This window comes from Prunus dulcis, chromosome 5 (genome assembly GCF_902201215.1).
Source record: "Prunus dulcis chromosome 5, ALMONDv2, whole genome shotgun sequence".
Taxonomy (NCBI): domain Eukaryota; kingdom Viridiplantae; phylum Streptophyta; class Magnoliopsida; order Rosales; family Rosaceae; genus Prunus; species Prunus dulcis.
The window spans coordinates 13,854,291-13,875,874 of record NC_047654.1 but is presented as its reverse complement, the minus strand read 5'-3'; the positions used below and the strand labels follow the sequence as shown (position 1 = coordinate 13,875,874).

Sequence of the window (21,584 nt, the reverse complement as noted above, 5' to 3'; positions counted from 1 at the left end):
GGTCTCTATTTCTGCAAGCAACACAAAATTAAATCAAGGGACACCCCTGCTTTTGGATTGATGAGGTTTTAAACATAAGCAGCTTTTCTTTTATGTAAATTAATTTCCCAAGTCCCCTCAACCCATTAAGTATTTTTATGAACCCTAAACATGTAACTGTATTTTTCACTAATAAGTTAAACTAAAGTACACGTTTATAGAGCTGTTCTCATTTATATCACCTTTTTTTTTTTTTTTTTCTTCCCACAATTTTTAGAGATAGAGAGATATCTTAAAAACCAATCCAGTCCAATGCAAAAAGCAGCCAGCAGCACCAGATTTGCGTAAAACCCACTTGATTGCTTCAACTCTCTCTCTCTCCCCCTCCCCCTCTTTCCTTCTCTCTCTCTCTCTCTCTCTCTCTCTCTCTCTCTCTCTGACTTGAATTCTAAGTATGATTTATGCCAGTTTTCTTTAAATCATAACAAATTATTCTTAATTTTTTCCACTCTTACAACATAGAGAGAGAGAGAGAGAGTGAGAGAGAGAAAGAGAGAGTCATAGAAACAGACATATATTCTCAACCCCCATGTCCGGATTTTTGCTCTGATCAGCAGCAGCTACCTGCTAGCGGCTGCTATATCATTTTCCATTTCTCATTAGCACACAGAAAAAGAAACGAAAAGAAATGGGACGCCATTCGTGTTGTTTGAAGCAGAAGTTAAGGAAAGGTCTGTGGTCACCAGAAGAAGATGAGAAGCTCTTCAATTACATCACCAGGTTTGGTGTTGGTTGCTGGAGTTCAGTCCCAAAGCTTGCTGGTACTTAATTGCATAACTTATTCGACTTTGCATTATTCAAATTTGGTGTTTGAAACATTTTATCAAATGTTTGATATTTTTGTTTCTGGTTTTGTTTGTCATCAGGTTTGCAGAGGTGTGGAAAGAGTTGCAGGTTGAGATGGATAAACTATTTGAGGCCTGATTTGAAGAGAGGGATGTTCTCACAACAAGAAGAGGATCTCATTATCAGTCTCCATGAAGTTCTTGGCAACAGGTAATTAATTTAACACCAATTAACCACAATATTTTTTTTTTTGAATAACAGGCTTGAATTTATCATCCCTGATATGAAAACAGAAATGGGCAATCCTTGTTTTGGCATTTGAATGTATCTGGTTTTGAAATTTCATCAGGTGGGCTCAAATTGCAGCACAATTACCAGGCAGAACAGACAATGAGATAAAGAACTTCTGGAATTCATGCTTGAAGAAGAAGCTACTGAAGCAAGGAATTGACCCAACTACCCACAAGCCACTAAGTGAAGAAGAAATGAAAGAGAAGAAGAGTATGGACTGTTCAGAATTAAAAGAATGTTTGCCAATGCCAGAGCATGAACAAGGGCTTCCAACTATACCAGCCATGTCTTCCTCCCAAGGTCCAACATTTCTTGTCAATGATTCAAATTACTTTGATGGAGCTGGAGTTTTAACACAAGCCTCAAGAGCCTTTGATTCTCTCTGTTACTTTGAGTTCCAAACAGGTATTGAGCCATCTGGCTACAATTCAGATCTTGTTTCCACTCAATACCACCCTACCAATGTTAGACCCCATTTCAATCAACCCCATAATACTACTTATGAGACAAGCTCAAATTTTGGGTTCACCTCAATGCCAAGCTTAGCAAATTCGGACCACGGGAGCATGTCAGGGACAGATTTTTCTGATAATTCAGCTTCAAGACTGAGCTCATTTTTCATGAATGAAGTGAAGGAATGTTCAAGCAATAGCTCCAATGTGAGCAGCTATGCAGCAGGGTTCCATATGAACAACAACAGCAACAACAACAACAACAACAACGTAGTCGAAAATGCAGCTTTTTCATGGGACACAGATAACAAACTAGACTCCTTGTTTCAATTCCATGCCAATGGGATAAAATCAGAGGAGCTTATCAAACCCAATTCATGGCAACAAGGGCAGCAGCTTCTTCATGCTCAAAATTCTGTAGATTTCAATAGCTATCCGTTAACGTCGCTGTCAGAAGATCTAACAGGTGCAAATTTTGATGTCTTCCAGCATATCTGAGATTGTAAATTCAATTTTTAATTTTTAATTTTTTGGTTTCTTCTTGGGTTTTTAAACAAATACACATAGATGTTGATAGTAACAGGGGAATTCCTACTGATGCAAAAAAAAAAAAAAAAAAAAAAAAAAAAGGGGTTTGGGATATTGAGGATTTTCTTTTTCCACTTTTTTTTTATTGACCAGGTGTAATAAATATTTTAGTTGATTTTACCAAGTTGTTAAACTGTAATTTGCAGCATATTCTGTATTCTGTTCTTTTCAGAAGGAAAAAAAAAAGGTTGAAATAATATGATGGGTGTAATTAGTTGCTTTTGTGGTCCTAATCTTACGGTGTTGGTAAACTAATTATCATTATAACATTGCTGTTTTCATGTCTCTCATTTTCCCGATTACCACCAAAGTGCTTTTGCAGAGGCCAAAGCTGCTCTGCACCAAACAGCAAGCAGCTACAAACTAATTCTTGATTTGCATTATTAACCCCATGACCAAACAAAGCTCATTATTGATGTTTAATCTGTATCAACAAGTATACATTGAACGTATACATACATACATACATATACATTAAATCATATGGAAATTCATAATTATATGTATGTTTGTAAATTAATTACAATATAGTTAGGGCCCTGTGTGGGGTTGGGTTGAGATTGTGATATTTCTTGAACCGCTGGCAGAGTTTTGAGAAGATTATTCTGGGGCCTCTCTCTCTCTCTCTCTCTCTCTCTCTCTCTCTCTCTCTTATATATATATATATATGAGAGAGAGAGAGAGAGAGAGAGAGAGAGAGAGAGAGAGAGAGAGAGTACGTCAGAGGTGCTGATTTTATAGCAAATATATATAGGGCGGGCTCCAGACCATTCATGTATTCAGTCGCATCCCTCCAAAAGGCTAACCTTGGCTGGCCTCTCTTGCATTATTGGAGAGACATCTAGAAAGAAAGAGAGATAGGGGTCTTCCAAAGTAAACAAAAAAAACTCTAAATTGCTCGTAGCAATGCTATTCTCACACCCAGAGTTTGTCATTCCGCGCCCTCTTTCTTTGCGTGGTTTCGAATAATAGCGTATTGACGTTGAATTGCAGAACGACAAACTGTGAGTGCAAATAACATGTAGTGTCGGATGTACTAGTGGGAGGCTCTCACAAAGGGCACTATGTCACTTTAGGAAGATGCTAGTCAGCGCCGGCCATGGCTTCAAGGTCGTGCATATGCATGGAGCCCATGCATGGGCTGATTTTGACTTTGAAACATATATGCCTGCAGGTACATTATACTTTAAGGCAGTCGCCAAAACAATGTAGAGCTCAAGAGCCCTTCTCAAGTAATTATATGTAGTCTTCTTTCCTATCATTTTTGTAGGTACAAAAGATACCTCAACCCTAAAATTCTTATCCATACGCCAGACCGAATTACAAGTACTCAATCATATACCCTTTGGTGGGTCACTGAAAATGATCACCATATAGATTGAGTTCCAGCAATTTGACAAATAGCTCCAAATCGGAACTAAATTTAGTGTTTAATTACTTAAAATGCATGTTAATTAAGGTCATTTTCATTTTGCTTTACAGAGAGGTGAGATCGTTTTATAGGAAATGAAAACCACTTTGAAAGTACCTATTACAGTATACTGTGTTCAAAGTCTTCACACCAACAGACTCTGGACCTTCCCTTAATTCCAAACATGGAAAAAAAGAAAAAAAGATCACCCTCATTGGCGACAGTTATTGAATTTGATACAAACTAAACATCAGTTATCATAAAAAATTCATGGCTTTGAGTTGCTTGCTTTAGACTCCTGATCTCAACATCTGTGATTAATGAATTTTTACGTCTGTGATTAACAAATCAAATCAAATGACTTAAGAGAAGAAGTCAATAAAATTAAATTACAATTAACCTCTTCCTGGTTTTTATTACAATTATATGTATATGCATGCAAAAAACACAAAGCTCAAGTGAACCGACATGAGGGGGGTCAAAAGCATATAAATTTGAATGCATGAACCAAAAAGAAAAAGAAGATAGTCTTCCCAAGTAAAGATGAAAAGGGTTTATTTTAGTCAAACAAAACAAGGGTGTTGGAAAAGTTGGACTGGTCTCGGTAAGCCTTTTAGCTAATGAGCTCTTTGAGACAGACCAAAAATACAAGGCGGCACCGACAACGGAGCTTTTCTTTCAACAAGTTTTGTTTTTGAGTCAATATCACATGGAACATGTTAACATTCAGATGGTTTGATTTCTGCAGAGCAAAAACAAAAAAAAAAAGGCAGAGAGCAAAGCGTATACCAGCCAGCTCTTTTGAGCTCCTACCACTTGATTGGCCTGTTTTGGCACAAGTTATGATGCCCAGCTAGCTACTTAAGATTTTGGAGGACCAATATTTGAATTCTGATGCACAAAATATTTTAAAATTTTGAAAACGTAGTCTGCTGACCAAGCCAGTCTGGTCAGTTTTGCGTACAGCATATACATTACTAATTGGACAATGATTGATGCTTAAAATGAAGTTACAAATTAACCCAGCGGACGTCATGTATTTTTTACTACCCCTACTTACTTTCCTCCCTGTTATGTTCGGATGAGAGAAAAACTGTATATATACATATATGTATGTAATACATAGACTGCATAATTTGCAGTTTGGCCCTCAGTACTAATAATGACATTTAAACATTGACAGCAAACAGAGCTAAGAAACTTAGAGGGATAATAAAGTGTTTTTGGTTGCTTAATTTGAAAGCTTCATGAATGATATATAGCTTGTGATCAAAGATAATTAAGCTGCAATTATTTATACATCTGACTGAGGCTGAGAAAGTGGTTTCATGTCTCTATTGGTTGCCTCTTTCGTGGTTTGAATCAAAGAAGCAACTGAGGACATGCTTGATGATTGTTTGCTCTTGCATTAGAGGTTGGTTAGAATAGCTGTCCCTCTCAGTTAGAATTTGAGTTTTGTGGAATTGGCATGGCTTAGTTTAGACTTTAGACAAAGTAGGTAGGCACAAGTCTGGAACAGCTGCAACTAGAATTCATGTCCTTTTCGTTATTTTTAATTAAACTTCTGCCTGCTAGATAGCCATTGCTGGGGGCGAGTTCCGAAAGGATGCGTCGTTGAGATGCAGTTTTGAGCAATCTTATGGACATTACATGCTGTTTTACTAATGTTGTTGATTCAAAACGATACGTCTTGTTTATAATGTTAGGCTAATGGCTTTAACACTCGTTGTTTTTACCTTCCTGCTCTCCTGCAAGTGTAGAAAGTTGCAAAATATTCAGTTTGAAGCGTGTGTGGCTTTTCTCATACCGCGGAATTGACATGTCGCTTGGTCAGGAAGTAATAGGAGACAACTGATCTAATCTTGTTCTATTTCCTTTTATCAAGTCTTATGGATTATGGATCTTAGAAAGCAAGCCAATTGGCCCAAAAAAAAAAAAAAAAAAAAACCAGTTCTATACACACATGACGAAGTTCTAAGATCATTCACCCGATTCATGACATATTCGAGCACAGAAAAATTATGCAGATTCCTCACTGGGAGATATACAATCTACAAATAGAACATTGAAAAACGTTAAAAGTTGAGGAGCAGCACAATTTGTAAATGAAATATGCAGATTCTTGACAAGAGTATTGATGTTCTCTCCAATCCTTGAAAACCCAATATCCTCCACTCTTGTGACTTACAGAAACATCCTTTGATTCATTCAAGTTAAAGCTCCACATTGATATGTGTGTGGTTGTGTTTTCTGTTTGCACCACCAAACCAATTGTAATCAACAGTCTGCCTGCCTGAAAAATGCCAGCTGCCGGCCTCGGATGGAAGACAATACTAGCATCGAAACTAACTGCAGACATGAAGCCCAGACAACAAACAAGAGCATAGTTGGCTTTCGTCAAACTGAACATGTTGGGTAATTTCTTCATGAACTACAAATTTTTGCAAGCTTCTGTCATCGCAATCTGCCATGAATGCTGCAACCAAGGCAACTTCATCATCTCTTCTTATTCTTAAAGTTCCCTACTAGCTCTTGGCAAAGGAGGCACCTTTAGTTATCTCAAAAAAGTTGTGCCTTAGGCAGTTAAATCAGGTTCCTTCCAAGGATGATCAGAAAGAGGAGGTCCTATTGGATGAAAATTCCAATAATTGAAAATAACAAATTAAGGCAGAAAAATTTGACTAATACTCGTGAAAACTGCGATATGACGCAACAAAATGAAACAAAAAATTAGTAATTTTTGAGCAAGAAAATAGGTCGGTCCTCACCCTAAGTGAAATCCAATGAAGCAATAATTATACACCAATAACTAAAGCAAACATATTAGATAGGATGATGTCTGGAATATAGATTAATATAGCACAATGGTATAGGAAAATTGCACGGACAACAGAGCATAAAACATGTTGAACATAAACGAGGGCCTACCTATGTATATGACTTACTGAGAAGCTCCACATAAACGAGGGCATACCTAAGTATATCAGATTATGTTACTGCAAGGGGATTTTCTATTGTGCTGAATGTTAGAGATATCAGAAATGAACATGCATTCAAAGGGCTAGAAGACAGGGAGAGACAAAAATTCAATGCTTTATTAAAACATGAAGATACCTTTAACATCCACTCATCTAGTCAAAGACAACAGCACAGTGCAATGACGATCAATCTATATTACAAAACAACTATTTCCGACACCATTAAATTTTGGGTTTCATTAGTTGGCAAGGAACCAATTTGTTGTTCTCTATGTTACAAATACAGGATAAACTCACATGACTAAAACTGCGGCAATCTAGGGTATGTAGGTTTGCCTGTGGGGATGAGCTCCAGCCTGATAAAGAGTGAGATTGTGCATGGATTTGGCAAACAAATCCCTCAAATCAGGATACTGAGCTACAACAGAACGAGCTCCCCCCTCAAGAGTATTCAATGCTCGTGCTTGTTCAAGAGCCTTGCTATTGCCAACATGCAATGCTAGATAACATAGTAATACTAAGCAGTTGACGTGACCCTGTTCGTTGATTCGATCAGTGGTCCGCAACAATCTCATCAAAGAAGGAACCCCATCAAACTCAATGATCGTCTTCGAATGCTCCACACAATTGAAATTGTCCGTACTCACAAACTTCCCTAATGCAATAGCAGCCTCAGTTGCCACATCCACATCCCCATTGCCAAGCCGGGCAACCAAGGGACCAACGATTCGGGTTTCCCTAGCAGGAAATGTTCTTGCCAACGATCCAATTGCCTTAATGGCAGGAATTTGTAATTCTTGACTACTCTCTTCTTGAATCACTCTCAAAAGCTGATCCAAAACCGCCTTTGCAGCCGGAGAGGTAGGCTTAAAGGCCGCTCTTCTAAGGTCGGGATTGGACTCAGCCACTGCGGCTATTTCCATCACAGTCATTAAGCAGTTCAGCTGCAACTCCCCTACTTCCGTCTCAATAATCTTTGCCAAACAAATCAACCCTTTAGTCTCAGTAACTTTTCTACTATTCAACAAGCACTCTTTACACAATTTCCACAAAGCCTCGGCACAACCAACCTTGAGCTCAAGCTTCACCTCAGGGGACTCAGCCTCTCTGTCCCTCTCTTTCCTATAATGCGCCCCTCTACTACTACCATCTGAATGATAATGACTCGAAAATGACGACGAACGACTATTGGGATTTGAACCCTTTACAGCTAACTCTTTGTTAATCTGAACAAGATTATGAATGCTAGGCTTACCCGTTTGCACCTTCGGATCATCCAGAACCGTATCCATGGACAACAAAGACACCAAAGGCCTCGTCACATTCTCCCTACCAAACTCCTCCTGCGCAACCGGGTCAAGCCCCGCCATTTCCGACACCAATTTCACCACGGAAGTCTGAACCCGCATCGGCGAATCACCCAAAACCGAAACAACAACCGAAATTCCCATTAAATCGATGATAATTCGGACCCTTTCTAGATCAGTAGCGATATGAAACAAAGCATTGGCCGCCGCAACTTGGGCGTCAGGGGAAGACCCTTCTTTCAAAAGCTTTAGCAGCGGCGTCAGGCCACCTTCGTCGACGATTATCTTCTTGTTTCGGTCGTTGTCCCGAGCCAGGGAAGCGAGCGAGTTAGCCGCGTCGATTCGGTCTCTGAGTTGACCCATTTGGATAGTGGCTATGTAAGACCAGACCCAGCTGAGAATTGGGTCGTTGCTGGCGATCGGAGGCAGGGAGAGGTTGGCGCCGTCAGACTCGAACACGGAGAGAAGCCACTTCATGTCTCCGATGGACGATTCCAGAAGGTTCGAGACTTTCCTGAAATCGGCAGTGGTGGTTATGGAGAAGACTTGTCTGAGGACCCCACTGTGCTTGCATTTCCGGACCAGAGTCAAAGCCCGGTCGAGGTTCTTCGCCACGTCGGCGACAATTCTGCGGACGGGTCGATCGTAGAGGGACTGAGTGGTGGCGGCGATTCGGACGGTGGATCGGAGCATCTGGGAGAGGCGGTCGACTTGCTTGGCGAGGTCGGCGCAGTCCAGCTTGGAGCACTCGGCCTCTTGGGCCGATTTGATGACCCGATCGGCGAGTAGGATGATAAGCGAGAGCTCCTGGTGAAGGCTCTTTTCGTCATTTTCCGGGGCAGCCATGAAAGTGGAAGACTGACTTGTTTTTGCAGACAGAGGAGACACGACGACGACCAGAAGAAAAGCAGAAAATCTAGGACGACAAGAAACTGCAGTCTTTGTTGGGTCTCAGGATCTGTGCCGGCCACGCCCACGCGGCTACAATTTCAGAAAAGAATAATCGACGAGACGCCATGCTGCCATGGATGCTTGTGAATGTGATTCTATTTTTGCCTTTTAAAATTGGGATAAAATTTCCTCTTTCTTTTAAAACTAAAAATAAAAATTCTTTTTTTATTTTATTTATTATTTATGGGAGAATATAATATGTTTGATGTGGATAAGGAATCGAAATTGAATTAAATAATAATTGGGGGTTTCGATGATTTATTGGTCGTTTGTTTGATGACTCATATTTCCACATTTCTAAACCTTTTTTTTCCCCAAATTTTAGCCACAAAATGTAATGTGGCATGTGACTGTGCAGCATATCGTTTGTTCAAAATAAATAACAAAATAAATAAGAGTTGTTATTCATAATTTATAAGTAGTTATATAGTGCAAATAACAATTTCATTTAAATTGAAATTAGAAAACATCAATAACCTCATTTGTTTTTTTTTATTTATGACAAAACAATATTTGAAACTACTCTATTATACGGAAAGGAGGATTCAATTTGGGTGCAAGGAAACAGACATACGGCCAGCTGTCTTAACCCACATCTAAGAGTATCTCCAAGGGAGATATCAAATATCAAACATCAAATTTAAATTTGATGGCTGATGTGGCAATTTAACATCTTACACAGCTTTACACTTCACTCGATGTGTCAAATTAAATTATTATTTTATTATATTTTAGTGTTGATTCATTTTTACTTAAAAAGAAAAGAAAAGAAAAAATAATAAAATATTCATTTGACATCTTGCTTTTGAGATGTCAAAAATAACATATCAACCTCCAGCCTTCATTCCACATAAGCTTTAACACATCAATTAGAGTGATGTGAGATTTTATAAATATTTATGTAGCAGGTTTGACACATCCATTAGAGATGCTCTAACAAACTCATTTGATCGCACCTCTTCAAGGCTTTCGTAACAACCCTCTCTGAGTTGGCTTGGCATTCAATGATTCACAAGGACTAGGTGGAACATCCACCGCAGGAGAGCAGTTGAAGAATCCATGAGGATGCACCCGCACAAAATATATAGAGGTTAAATTGATCTTATGTCAAGATTAATTAATGGGGTGAATAAATATACCATGAGCATAAAACCAATGCGCTCCACTGGCAAGACAGGCCAGTCTTCTAGCCGAGCAACATGTGTTTTTCCAAATATTTATCACCATTGCTTCATTAACAAACAAACAATGCAAACTAACCATAACCAACCTACCAAAGAACAATATCAGTTTCTTCAAGAGGCCGATCCTGCTTAACCCATGTAGCCAATCCTTCCCCGAGCACGGATTCTGCTCAGGAAACTCCCCTCCAGGAAACATCTCATGGCATGCATATGGTGTAACCCAAAGATTGTGTTTCAAGAAAGCAGCCCTTCTCAAAAACTTGGCCCCAGAACCAGCAAATGGCAGACAGTTTGAACCAGGCCCCAGCATGTAGCCTGTCAACTCTCCAGTCACCTGGATCGATCATATAATTAAGTTAATCATTAATTAACATTAGCTAATTAAATGTGCAGGAGAAGAACCAGCTGCAAAATCAAATCTTGTAACGAAGGATGCCTTACAATCCAATGGCGAGAAGTCGAAGGATTGCAGTCACGCATTGCCTGCATTTCAGTTCTGAGAAGTGTCTCTTCAGCATAAAATGCATTGTGGTGGACATTAGTTTTCTCCCCAGATTGCTCTGCTTTAACATTCACCTCCACAACCTAGAATTAGTAAATAATTAGGGAAAAATAAACTATAACAGATAGTTTAAGCAGCATATAATATACTGATAAAAATATATGTACCTGATTGTAAGCTAGGCCAGGTTTGCAGTCAACAGACATATCCATACGAGCAACAAAAAAGTGCTGATGAATTGGTGCATAGAGGCCCGGTGCAATCACAGTACCGTATTTTCGAACTTCTCCAGGTTGCAATGCTCCTAAGCTGAGAATTCCTGTGAGTTTAGCTTCAGCTTCAATTTTTCCATCCTGCAAAAACCAATGCAATGACTTGCTTGGCAGCCAACAAGCTGGCATTGAGAAAACAAATTTTAACCAATTAAAAAACTTGCCTGGTAAAAGTGCCAGAAGAATCCATACTCATAGTTGGCCACAGTGCACATAAAAGACACTGTTAGCCTTCTTGAGCTGTGCACTTGAGCTAAGCCTGATCTCGAGTCCTGGTGCTTCCACAGAATCCCATGATCCTCTTCGTGCAAACAAACACAATTCTCAATTGTTTCAACGCCTCCTGTGAAATTTGTAACATGGGCATCAAAGTATTTGATATAACCTGATAATCACAACCCTGTTTCAAAATTCATTAGTTTTAGCCCAACACATGCAATTGGAATGAAAATGAGCCAAGAATAATTGATATCAGTCTTCTTCAAACCTTTCTTAGAGAAGATGCATTTTTACCAAGGCCATCTTCTCCAGCATCAAAAGCATTTTTTCTGTAAAGTGGATCATTTGGATCGCCATACTGCGCCACCATTTCCACAAAACTCAACCTATGAGCTACAGGCCTTCTTCCTCTACTACCATCAACATATGCAACAGAATATAAAACCAGTCCCTCCCTCGGAGTGAACCTGATACGAAAATTCCACTGCCAAATTTGATAAATAAACAAGAAGATATAATAAGCTTAAGAAACCAAATCATCAAAATTGAGTGCATCTTAACTAGAAGTAATGTTCAAAACTTACCTTCTGCCACTTCACAAAGTAGCCATTCACACGAAAGCTTGGACCTTGGGGCTGAAGAATTTGTAAAGGCGTCACGTCTCTTCGATCAACGCCGCCTCTTGTTTCACCAGGAGTGAAGTTCCTCAATCAATGGATCAGCTGGAGGTAGGGGAACAAGCTTGCGGTGGCATATCAACAACAACAAGTATATAGAGGCCTTCCACAGGGCGTGCATAGCCATTTTCCATTGGACACTCACTCTGAGTTCTACAGAATATCAGTGGTTTAGCAAGTCTTCGCTCTGGACCATCAGCAGTACTATAATAACCAACACCCCTCCACCAAAGATTAACATGTTGGCATGCATTCTTCCTAATTACCATACAGGACCACTAAATCTAGATTAATTACATATATTATATACCAGGCATCAACCATGACGAGCTCCATATCTTCAATGCCCCTGTTCTTCATAGCCTCTCTAAATGGAGGAAAGTCTTTTACTACAGCTTCACATTCAACATACTCCGCAGCATCCTCAAGTGCCAAATTAAATAAACTATAAATAAATAAATAAACCATATATATATATATATATATATATATATAGGGTTCCCTCAAATAATTTTATTTGAGGGACGCCTTTTAAGGTACCCTACAGTCCCCTTTCATTGAGAGAGAGCACTGTTTTGGGATATCTGTCAATCACACTATGCCATTCCAATTGGCATAGCGTGATTGGCCGGGGAGAGCAAAATAGCGCTATTCCCATTTCATATAAGTTTTTCTGCCATCCTTGGCACTAGTCATGGTTAAGCAAATTGTGGCATTGTAAAGTTAATCCATTTTTCACTTCAATCATTTTGACTCATGGGCAAAATCTCATACTTCTGATTCTTTAGGTTTTTTGGTGTTTTGGGCTATTAGGAAATATACTTATTTTTCTTTTCATATTCCTTGATAAAATATGCATCTTTCAGAACCATGAAGAGACCCAGGTCTCGTGGTCAGACTTTTCCCAAAAACATAATAGAATAAAATGAGAAGAAGAGTTGTCATGAATCTCATGAATTTGATCAATGATTGTGAATGTGAAGTGGAATTCAAGTGTAGTATATGAAGAAGATGGAGAGCCCTTCTTTCTTTTATGTTTCGTGTTAGAAGCTTAATGTGAGTTGCCGCGAAACCGTTGCAAAGCATAAAGGAGGGGTCTCATTAAAAAGTATGAAATCGAAAAACAATTTTAAAAATGAACAAGAAATCTAGCTCGATTCACAGAAAGCGTGTCTGAATAGCAAAAAAAGACCAAACAAAGGCTATATGTTTTCTGCGCGCCCAGTTGAAATTGGAAGTGGGAATAGTGAACTTGTTTCCAAAAAGACCGATTGAAATGTATTGGAAGAGACAGATGACAGTATTTTTTTTCTCTTTCTTTTTTGGCTTCAAAGCTTTGCTGCTAGCAAGCCATTCGGAATTGGCTTGGCTACCCCATTGTCTTTTACATCATTGTCTTTGGCCTCCAATTCACATGCACTAGGTGGAACATCCACCGCTGGAGAGCAGTTGAAGAATCCATGAGGCTGCAACCACAAACATCAAACAAACCAAGAATCACAAACTGATGGCCAGCTCAAATCATACGCTAAATTGAACTGCTTAGCGAAGGTTAATAGGTTAATCCGATGACTACCATGAGCATAAACCCAATGCGCTCCACCGGCATGACAGGCCAGTCTTCCAATCGTGGTACGTGTGTTATTCCAAAAACATACCTGCGATCATCATCACGGTTACTTGTTAACCTCTACCATACTAAACAGTTACATATACAAAGGCAAACTATTGATATCGACATGGGAAAACCAAGAGAGGAGTTACACTGACCAAAGAACAATATCAGTTTCTTCCAGAGATCGGTTCTTCTTAACCCATGTGGCCAATCCTTCACCGACACGTGGATTTTGGTTTGGAAACTCTCCTCCAGGAAACATCTCATCTTGGGCATATGGTGTAACCCAAAGGTTATGTTTCAAGAATGCTGCTCTTCGCAAAAACTTGGCCTCAGAACCGGCTAATGGCAAACAGTTTGAACCAGGTACGAGCTTGTAGCCTGTTAACTGTCCAGTCCTGTTAACAGTTCGCGTGTTCCTTACCTGGACCACAAACAAATTTCAATCAGCATGAGCATGACTGGACACAAGAATCACACCACACATTCATATCTTAAACAAGGGAGAAAATCATTAAGCAGGACCAGTTGCAAAATCATGGTAAGGATGCCTTACAATCCAATGGCGAGCAGTCAAAGGATTACAGTCACGCATTGCTTGCAATTCAGTCCTGAGAAGTGTCTCTTCAGCATAAAATGCATTGCTGTGGACATTATTATCCCCAGGTTTCTCAACCTTTACGTCCAGCTCCACAACCTACAATAAATAATAAGGAAAAAGAAGTAATATGGAAGAAAAAACATGTTGGTTCTATCAGTAATGATTAAGTCCACATATAAAAATAACTTAACTCTAAGGTTGAGTAAGAAAATGTTACGACCAGGAGCCAAAACGAGGAAAGAAGTTCTTATTCATTCTCCATTCCTATAAATAAAAATCTCAAAATGTTCTTGAGAGTAGTTCTAGAAATTAAGCAGCCAATAAGAGCAGGAGATGGATCATATCTTCCTACTTCACATCCTAGACTTTCAGGTTTGGAGGAGGGATACAGAGTTTCGACAGAATAAGATGCTTTACAATAAGACATAAATTCAAACATCCATGTGTTGGACTGAAAATCGGAGTTGTAATGTGCTTTTCCATGCACTTGGCCAAAGCACATTTGCCAAAGAAAACAAAAGACCAAAAAATAATAAATTAAAAAAAGTCTAAAGCCTAAAGCAGAAACTTGATTGTAAGACTTTTTAAGTAGCATACCTGATTGTAAGTTTCCCCAGGTTTGCAATCAACAGCCATATCCATACGAGCAACAAAAAAATGTTGATGAACTGGTGCATATAACCCTGGTGCAATAACAGTACCATATTTTCGAACTTCTCCAGGTTGCAATGCTCCTAAACTGAGTATTCCTGTAAGTTTAACTTCAGCTTCAATCTTCCCATCCTGCAAACAGCATGATATTGGCATGTTCACATCATACAGTTGACAAAGATTCATAAAATAAGTAAAGGGAATCTAATTAATTATTCAATAGAAATTTTCTTCAGTCTTCCAGTTCAAAATGGATATTTGGCAAGTTCAATGAAACTCAAAAGGATGCGACACTAACTTGATCTTATCCAAGAGGACAAGAAAGGTATTATTCGAACAAATAATATGGTGTGAAACTTGCCTGATAAAAGTGCCAGAAGAATCCATACTCATAATTAGCCACAGTACATATAAATGACACTGTTAGCCGCCTTGACCTGCGCACTTCTGCTAAGCCTGTTCTCCAGTCCTGATGCTTCCACAGAATTCCATGATCTTCTTCGTGCAAGCATACACAATTTTCAGTAGTTTCAATACCTCCAGTGAAATTTGTAAAATGTGCATCAAAGTATTTGATATACCCCAAACAATCGCACCCCTGCAATAGAGTTCCATTTCAGCCAGCAAGGAGTATTAAATACGGGAAAATGGAAGACACTAAGAAAACATTTATATAGCAAAACTGAGCCAAGAATTAGTCCTCAAACCTTCTTGAGAGAATGTGCGTTTTTACCGAGGCCATCTTCCCCAGCATCAAAAGCATTTTTTCTGTAATGCGGGTCATTTGGATCGCCATATGGCACCACCATTTCCACAAAACTCAACCTATGGGCTACAGGCCTTCGTCCTCTACTGCCATCAACATATGCCACTGAATATATAACCAGTCCCTCCCTAGGAGTGAATCCGATACGAAAATTCCACTGCCAACCAGAATATTTAGTTGACATTCTGAATTTAATAAAAATAAATAAAGAGATAAGGAAACAACTTAAAATTTACCTTCTGCCACTCCACAAAGTACCCATTAACACGAAAGCTTGGACCTTCAGGCTGAAGAATTTGTAAAGGTTTCACATCACTTCTATCAACACCACCTCTTGTTTCACCAGGAGTATAGTTCCTCAATGGATCAGCTGGAGGTAGAGGAACAAGCTTACGGTCTTCAAACTCTACCACCACCATGTTTTGCATATCAACAAGTACATAGATGCCTTCAACTGGGCGTGCATAACCATTTTCCATTGGGCAGTCACTCTCAGTTCTACAGAATATAAGTGGTTTAGCAAGCCTTTGACTGGGAGCATCAGCATCACTATGGTAACCAACGCACCTGCAGCATATATGTACACCAAATTATAACTCACTGATTAACCTGATGACTTTCTACCTGTACTGGAGCACTAAATGTATATTACATACCAGGCATCAACCATCACAAGGTCCATATCTTCAATACCCCTCTTCTTCATAGCCTCTCTAAATGGAGGAAAGTCTTTCACAACAGCTTCACATTCAGCATACTCCACAGCATCCTGAAGTTCCGGAAAACAAGATATTACTTAATGCCAAAACATCATAGAACTATGCAACTACATGAAATTTAGCATACATGTGAGTCTTTTAGCAAATTCCAGTCAGAAACTCAAACAACGTGTGTATCAATAATAACAAAATCTACAAATTTGACACCTATTCTTTCATTCCTGGTATTTTTCTATAGCTGAGAATCCAAAAAATCAAATTAAAGAACATCAAGTAGTAATCTTTAATTAACAAAAGAACTCAGGTCATACAAAAGTACAAACAAGTTTATATATAACAAGAAACACAGAAAAGGCATACCATGGGAGGCTGGACATCTTGAACAACTTGTGAGGATATTACTTTTCCTCTGTGATGTCCACCTCGAGTGGCTGCATGCACTTCTGACAGCTCAACAACCCATGTGCTTGTCTCATTAGACTTTTTGTTGTACACAACAAGCCTAGCTCGCCTTGGGGGAAGCTTAGTCGGGATTATAGGTCCACCTTTGGTTCTGGGAAGCAATGATGGTTGGAAAGGGGGGAAGAAGTACGCATCTGCTAAACCTACAACGTGTTTATCTGGTTCCAGTAGAACAACTTCAACAAAACGCATACTATCTCTAACCTGGCATGCCGAAAATATTACTTAGCCAACCACTTCAACCAAATAAGAATTTTATTTATCTTTTTAAAAATGCAAAAAGAAACAAGTCAACAGTGAAAATAACAACCTCAGGTGTGGCTCCAGCAGCCCTGACGGTTGCCACTGCCACGGAGATTTCGGCAGCAGATAAAGGGTCCAGTGGATGCCTTGTTTGAGGCCTAAGCATGATCGGGATGCCTACACCACATTAGTTGACCAACCAAGTGAAACAGAAACTGTCAGTATAAAAAAGAACTTCAAAAAAGCAGGCAGCATACGATTTATTCTTTGAAGAGGAAAATTATTGCAATAAGATGCTACAGTCCTCAGGTTTACATTAGAAATTCTATGAAGTTATATCTGTGTGTGAAAAGTGTGTAGGAAAATTTTATTTTAGTAAATAAAAGTTAAGGCTGTGCTTAGAGATTATAGAAAAACAAAGGAGCTCATCAAAATCAAACATTTTCTATCACATCCAGATATTCTTGTGGTTTGAATTATTTTCCCTCTTTTCCCAATTGATTATGGTCTGCAATTTAAATAAAGATATCCAGCATTCAAGAAATTAACGATCTTGAAACAAGTTCCTACTTTATTGATTTATTTTCTGTAAAGAGTATTCAAATTTAGGCTACTTCGTATTAATCTACTAAAACTTTAAAAAGAAATTAGATTGTTCTCCATTTGAGATTCGGTTGTCTTACTCTATCTTTCTCTTTAGCATTGATTCCCTGTATTTTCATATAAATTTCACTTTTTCTCTTTTGGTTTTATTTCCAGCATTCTTAGCTCCAAGCAGCACACAAGACAAATTAATAAAAAGGATACCACAAAGACGAGTCTCACCAAATTTAGAAACGAAAAGGACATATCAACAGCTTTGCAAACATTAAAGAAAAATAAATAAAACAGAAAACCACTTACATAAGCGAATATCAATCACACTGATCACTAGAAATTCCAAATTTTCAAATATCATGGGTATGTTAAGCAATTAGTTAAAGAATCAATACCACGTAATAAGAAATGTAAATATACCAGTGGTGGATGCATTGGCGGACGGTTCGGTAATCAAGGACGCCATCGCTATCTTTTTGGGTCGCTGATCATCGCGCCGATCCTCGGAACCCGCGATGGTGGTCCAATCTTGAACCACGGAGGCCGAAACGACGGCGTTCGGAGCCGGCGCCGCCTCGCGTGGAATGGGAGCCGAATCGGAGTGGAAGCAACAAGAAGGCGACGTTTTTTTCGAAGCTGAGGCCATTGCAAGGGGTTCGCGAGCTCACCAATTCCACCACAGTAGGTCTCTACACAGTCTACTGACATACAGCACAAGTCTCTACGGTGCTGAAATGCTCGATGCCTCTCCCCCCTCTCTCGCGCGCTCTGTAACCGCAAACCGCGAGAAGCTCGGAGAAAGTTCGAGAAACCCGGAGAAAGTACGAGAAACAGAGAGAAAACGATCGAGCGCGACGCGAGAGTGAGAAGAAATGAATTAGAATTTTTTTTTTCTTTTTTTCTATAATTCAAATCTTATATTTCTTCACACTTGCTGGAAACTAGGGTTTAAATGCGAGCTTTTAACCATGGGTTTTCAGAGAAAGAGAGAGATACAGGAAGAGACAGGGAGAGTGTGATCTGAGCGAAACAAGAAACAGAGCCAGCTCACGAAGGAGTGAGGAGGGTAGAGGAAGGGTATATATATAGGAAGCCACCACGTGCTTTGTTTTCTCTCTCTCTCTCTCTCTTTTTCGTTTATTTCTTTTTATTTCCAATTTTATGTATTTCCGTAATTAATTTTATTTATTTTCTTTTATGGATAAGATAAGAGTAAATGACAGTAAAGTTGAACGGCTTATCAAAACGTCAGGGGCCAATGAGATAAGTGCTTGGTGCGGTTGATAGGGAGATCTGCTGTTAATTCACAATTGGACAATCGATTAGGGGCCAACAGTATATTTTGATATTTAGCATGATAAGACCAAAAGGATTAGTATCTTTTAGTATAAGGACTTCTACTTTTAGAATAGTTCCAAATCGACCCCCCTAACTTTTCATACATTGCTCTAAAGATTTTGACACCTACCTATATCCTTACCCCACCGATTTTTTTTAGTTAGTTAATTTAACTCAACCTGTCATTTTTTCTCAACTACAACTAGGGATGGCAAAAATCTCTGTAGGGGCGGATCCCCGTCGAGTCTCCGACTCTAACGGGGAGAGATTTCGGGTCTAAATGGATATCGGGTACGGGGATATCCGAACTTGAAAAATCTCCGACGGGTATGGGGAGGGGATGGTATTGGCGTCCCCATCCCCGAACCCGGCCCGAAAATATATATGTTTATATTTAAATAAATAAATATATAATTATAATATTTATGTTTAACCCTAAGTTAACTTCCTCTCCTAATTCTTCCTAATTTTCTATGGAATTTCATATTGATGTGATTTTAAATAGTTGAGTTGAACTTTATAGTTAATTTGGATGTGTTGAATGATAAGTTAATATGAAACTTAATGTTAAAATGTATGATAAATATTTTTTTATGCAAAAAAATTGGGGATTCGGGGTGGGTATGGGGGATAGTCCCCCGACGGGGACGGGGAAGGGGACGGGGATGGGGATTCCCCGAAACCTAATAAACGGGGATGGGTTCGGGGATGGGGGCGGGGATGGAGAGCTGGGATGGGGATGATATTGTCATACTCGGCCCCTACCCGACCCGTTGCAATTCCTAACTACAACCCATCTTTTTATTTTTGTTTGAATAAAATCTTGTTTTTTTCTAAATAAAATCCGATGACTATGATCTAACTCGGTAAATTACCTAATTAATCACAAAATCGAATTTATTGTACTTTTTTAATTCCTAAAATACCCCAAACTAAGCCATTATTGCATTTTGTATATTAATGTAGGAGTCAATATAGAAATTATTTTTAATTGAATTGTAACTAATAACATGCATTAAATTTGGAAAGATCTTCAAATGGATGTAGGAATAATTTGGATTTTTTATTAAAAAAATTAACAATAAAGTCAGACTTGACATACAAAATCTGTTTTTTTAATTAAAACAAATATTTATTTATTTATGAAGTACACATGTGATTAATTATCTATTATTTTATTATTTTATAAATATAATAGCGTACATATAATTTTATGTTGAAAAAATAACATACCTTTTACTTCTTTTACGAGAAATAATCTACCTAGTATGAATTTACTTATTATTCAAATAATATACTCAACTTTTATAAACGCATTTTGGATATCATTTACCTAATAATTTCTTATTATGCAATAATATAACTTGTAATTTACCTATTATGAGTAAATTGTAGGTATATTAAAGCTATCACATTTATAGACATATTGTGAAAGTAATTTACCTACTCATATTGGATATATACAAGATATATAGGTAAATTTGTAGGTACATTATATTGTATTGATAATATATTATTGGGACGAAAGTTGAAGGATTTTGTATTTGTTGAAAATTTAAGGATTTTCTTTATTGGTCGAAATTTTAGGGATTGGAGGGAATGCCCCGAAAAAAGAAAGAAAAAAAGAAGGGAGTCTTTGAGGAAGTATTAATTAGAAATGAGGGACTTAATGACATGCTTGAAAAGTACGAGGTTGACTTATATGAAGTTTGGTGGCAACAATATAAACATGTGGGAGTACTATACCCTTTTATATCTTACGAGGCATTTGAATTTGAATTTGAATTTTATACATAGATTTCAAATTTAATAAGTTGATGTCTAGAAAATAAAAAATTATAGGAGTCTATATTAGACGAGCCCTTTTTTAATAACTAAAATTTATTTTTAGCTATTATACTCTTATATCAACCAGAAGGCACATTGAATAAATCGTAGTTCATCTCACATGATTTGGTTAATCGAACCGTGCCTATACTTAGACCAAACATTAGGGTCAATTTCGTGAAAACTAACGATAAAAATGTTGAACAATAAAGTTTGTCTTTGTCACGGGCAGGACAACTTAAACTCGTGACTTATTCTGTGCACGTGCTTCATGTGCGCACTGCACCTGCCAATTTTGCCTTCTATGAACTTGATTTTTTTCAGGATCTCAACCGGATAATGTTAAACTAATCTTCAACCCTTTTTTCATGGGAAAAAAAAACAGATAAAGAGAAAAAAGGGTTGAAGATTAGTTTACAACTTGAAACTTTGATTCAGATCAAAATCAAAAGTTATTTATGTTCACGGCAATTATCTTTTTCTTGATCGAATCGTTGGTTAACAAAATGTTGAATACATGTAATAATGCAAAAACGAAATGGCAAAATTGGAATTGGTAGAGTTGGATTAGAATCTACTAACTTAACAAGACCTAATCAAAACATAAACTAAAATTTTACACATTATTAGTTTTGTTCAAGTATTCATGTAATTGTGATGTCGTGATATTTAATGACATAGAATACATGAGTTAACTTGAACGACAATCCTTACAATACGATTATAAATATATATATTTATATTTTATATGAGTGATATTGGAGAAAGTCAAACAAAAGACATCAAGTGTAGGTTAACTCGAACCACAAGTCCTTTGCTATACGACTGTTTTGAATCAATGGTGAGGGATGCATGGAAGGCCACACAGCCGTCCAATTTTCTTGTTTTGTATAAGTGCTTCTCTTTAAGGGTGCACATCGTGTTATATTATGGTACAAAGTGAAAGAAGGACATGATTCATGAATTGATGATATATGGGATTTGGAATGAGTTGTGGAGAAGGGCCCAAGTTCCACTCTGGAAGGAGGAGAGGAGGGAGAAGACCTAGGGAGGGCCCAGAAGATGGGACTTATCCCTTACCTTCCTAAATTATTATTATTTTCCTTTA

The 21,584-nt window shown here is 38.2% G+C and overlaps 3 protein-coding genes and 1 pseudogene across 3 annotated transcripts; 1 reads left to right on the top strand and 3 right to left on the bottom strand.

Annotated features, from left to right (window-relative positions):
• Positions 1–317: 317 nt before the first annotated feature.
• LOC117628478 (transcription factor MYB86-like) lies at positions 318–2,188 on the top strand. The gene is made up of 3 exons (XM_034360945.1): positions 318–800; positions 906–1,035; positions 1,175–2,188. Exons 1-3 carry the CDS (start codon positions 668–670, stop codon positions 2,064–2,066), a joined length of 1,155 nt encoding a protein of 384 aa, XP_034216836.1. The 5' UTR covers positions 318–667; the 3' UTR covers positions 2,067–2,188.
• A 4,454-nt stretch (positions 2,189–6,642) lies between these two features.
• LOC117628477 lies at positions 6,643–8,921 on the bottom strand. Its single transcript, XM_034360944.1, has one exon. It carries the CDS (start codon positions 8,696–8,698, stop codon positions 6,863–6,865), a length of 1,836 nt encoding a protein of 611 aa, XP_034216835.1. The 5' UTR covers positions 8,699–8,921; the 3' UTR covers positions 6,643–6,862.
• Positions 8,922–9,763: 842 nt separating this feature from the next.
• Positions 9,764–12,315, bottom strand: LOC117629087 (annotated as a pseudogene).
• Positions 12,316–12,698: 383 nt separating this feature from the next.
• On the bottom strand, positions 12,699–18,358 carry LOC117628093 (copper methylamine oxidase-like). The gene is made up of 12 exons (XM_034360458.1): positions 17,732–18,358; positions 16,782–16,891; positions 16,370–16,675; positions 15,947–16,059; positions 15,527–15,857; positions 15,232–15,447; positions 14,886–15,122; positions 14,471–14,656; positions 13,829–13,969; positions 13,428–13,696; positions 13,234–13,315; positions 12,699–13,123 (listed from the first exon to the last, which is right to left on the bottom strand). Exons 1-12 carry the CDS (start codon positions 17,955–17,957, stop codon positions 12,986–12,988), a joined length of 2,355 nt encoding a protein of 784 aa, XP_034216349.1. The 5' UTR covers positions 17,958–18,358; the 3' UTR covers positions 12,699–12,985.
• Between the last annotated feature and the right edge of the window lie 3,226 nt (positions 18,359–21,584).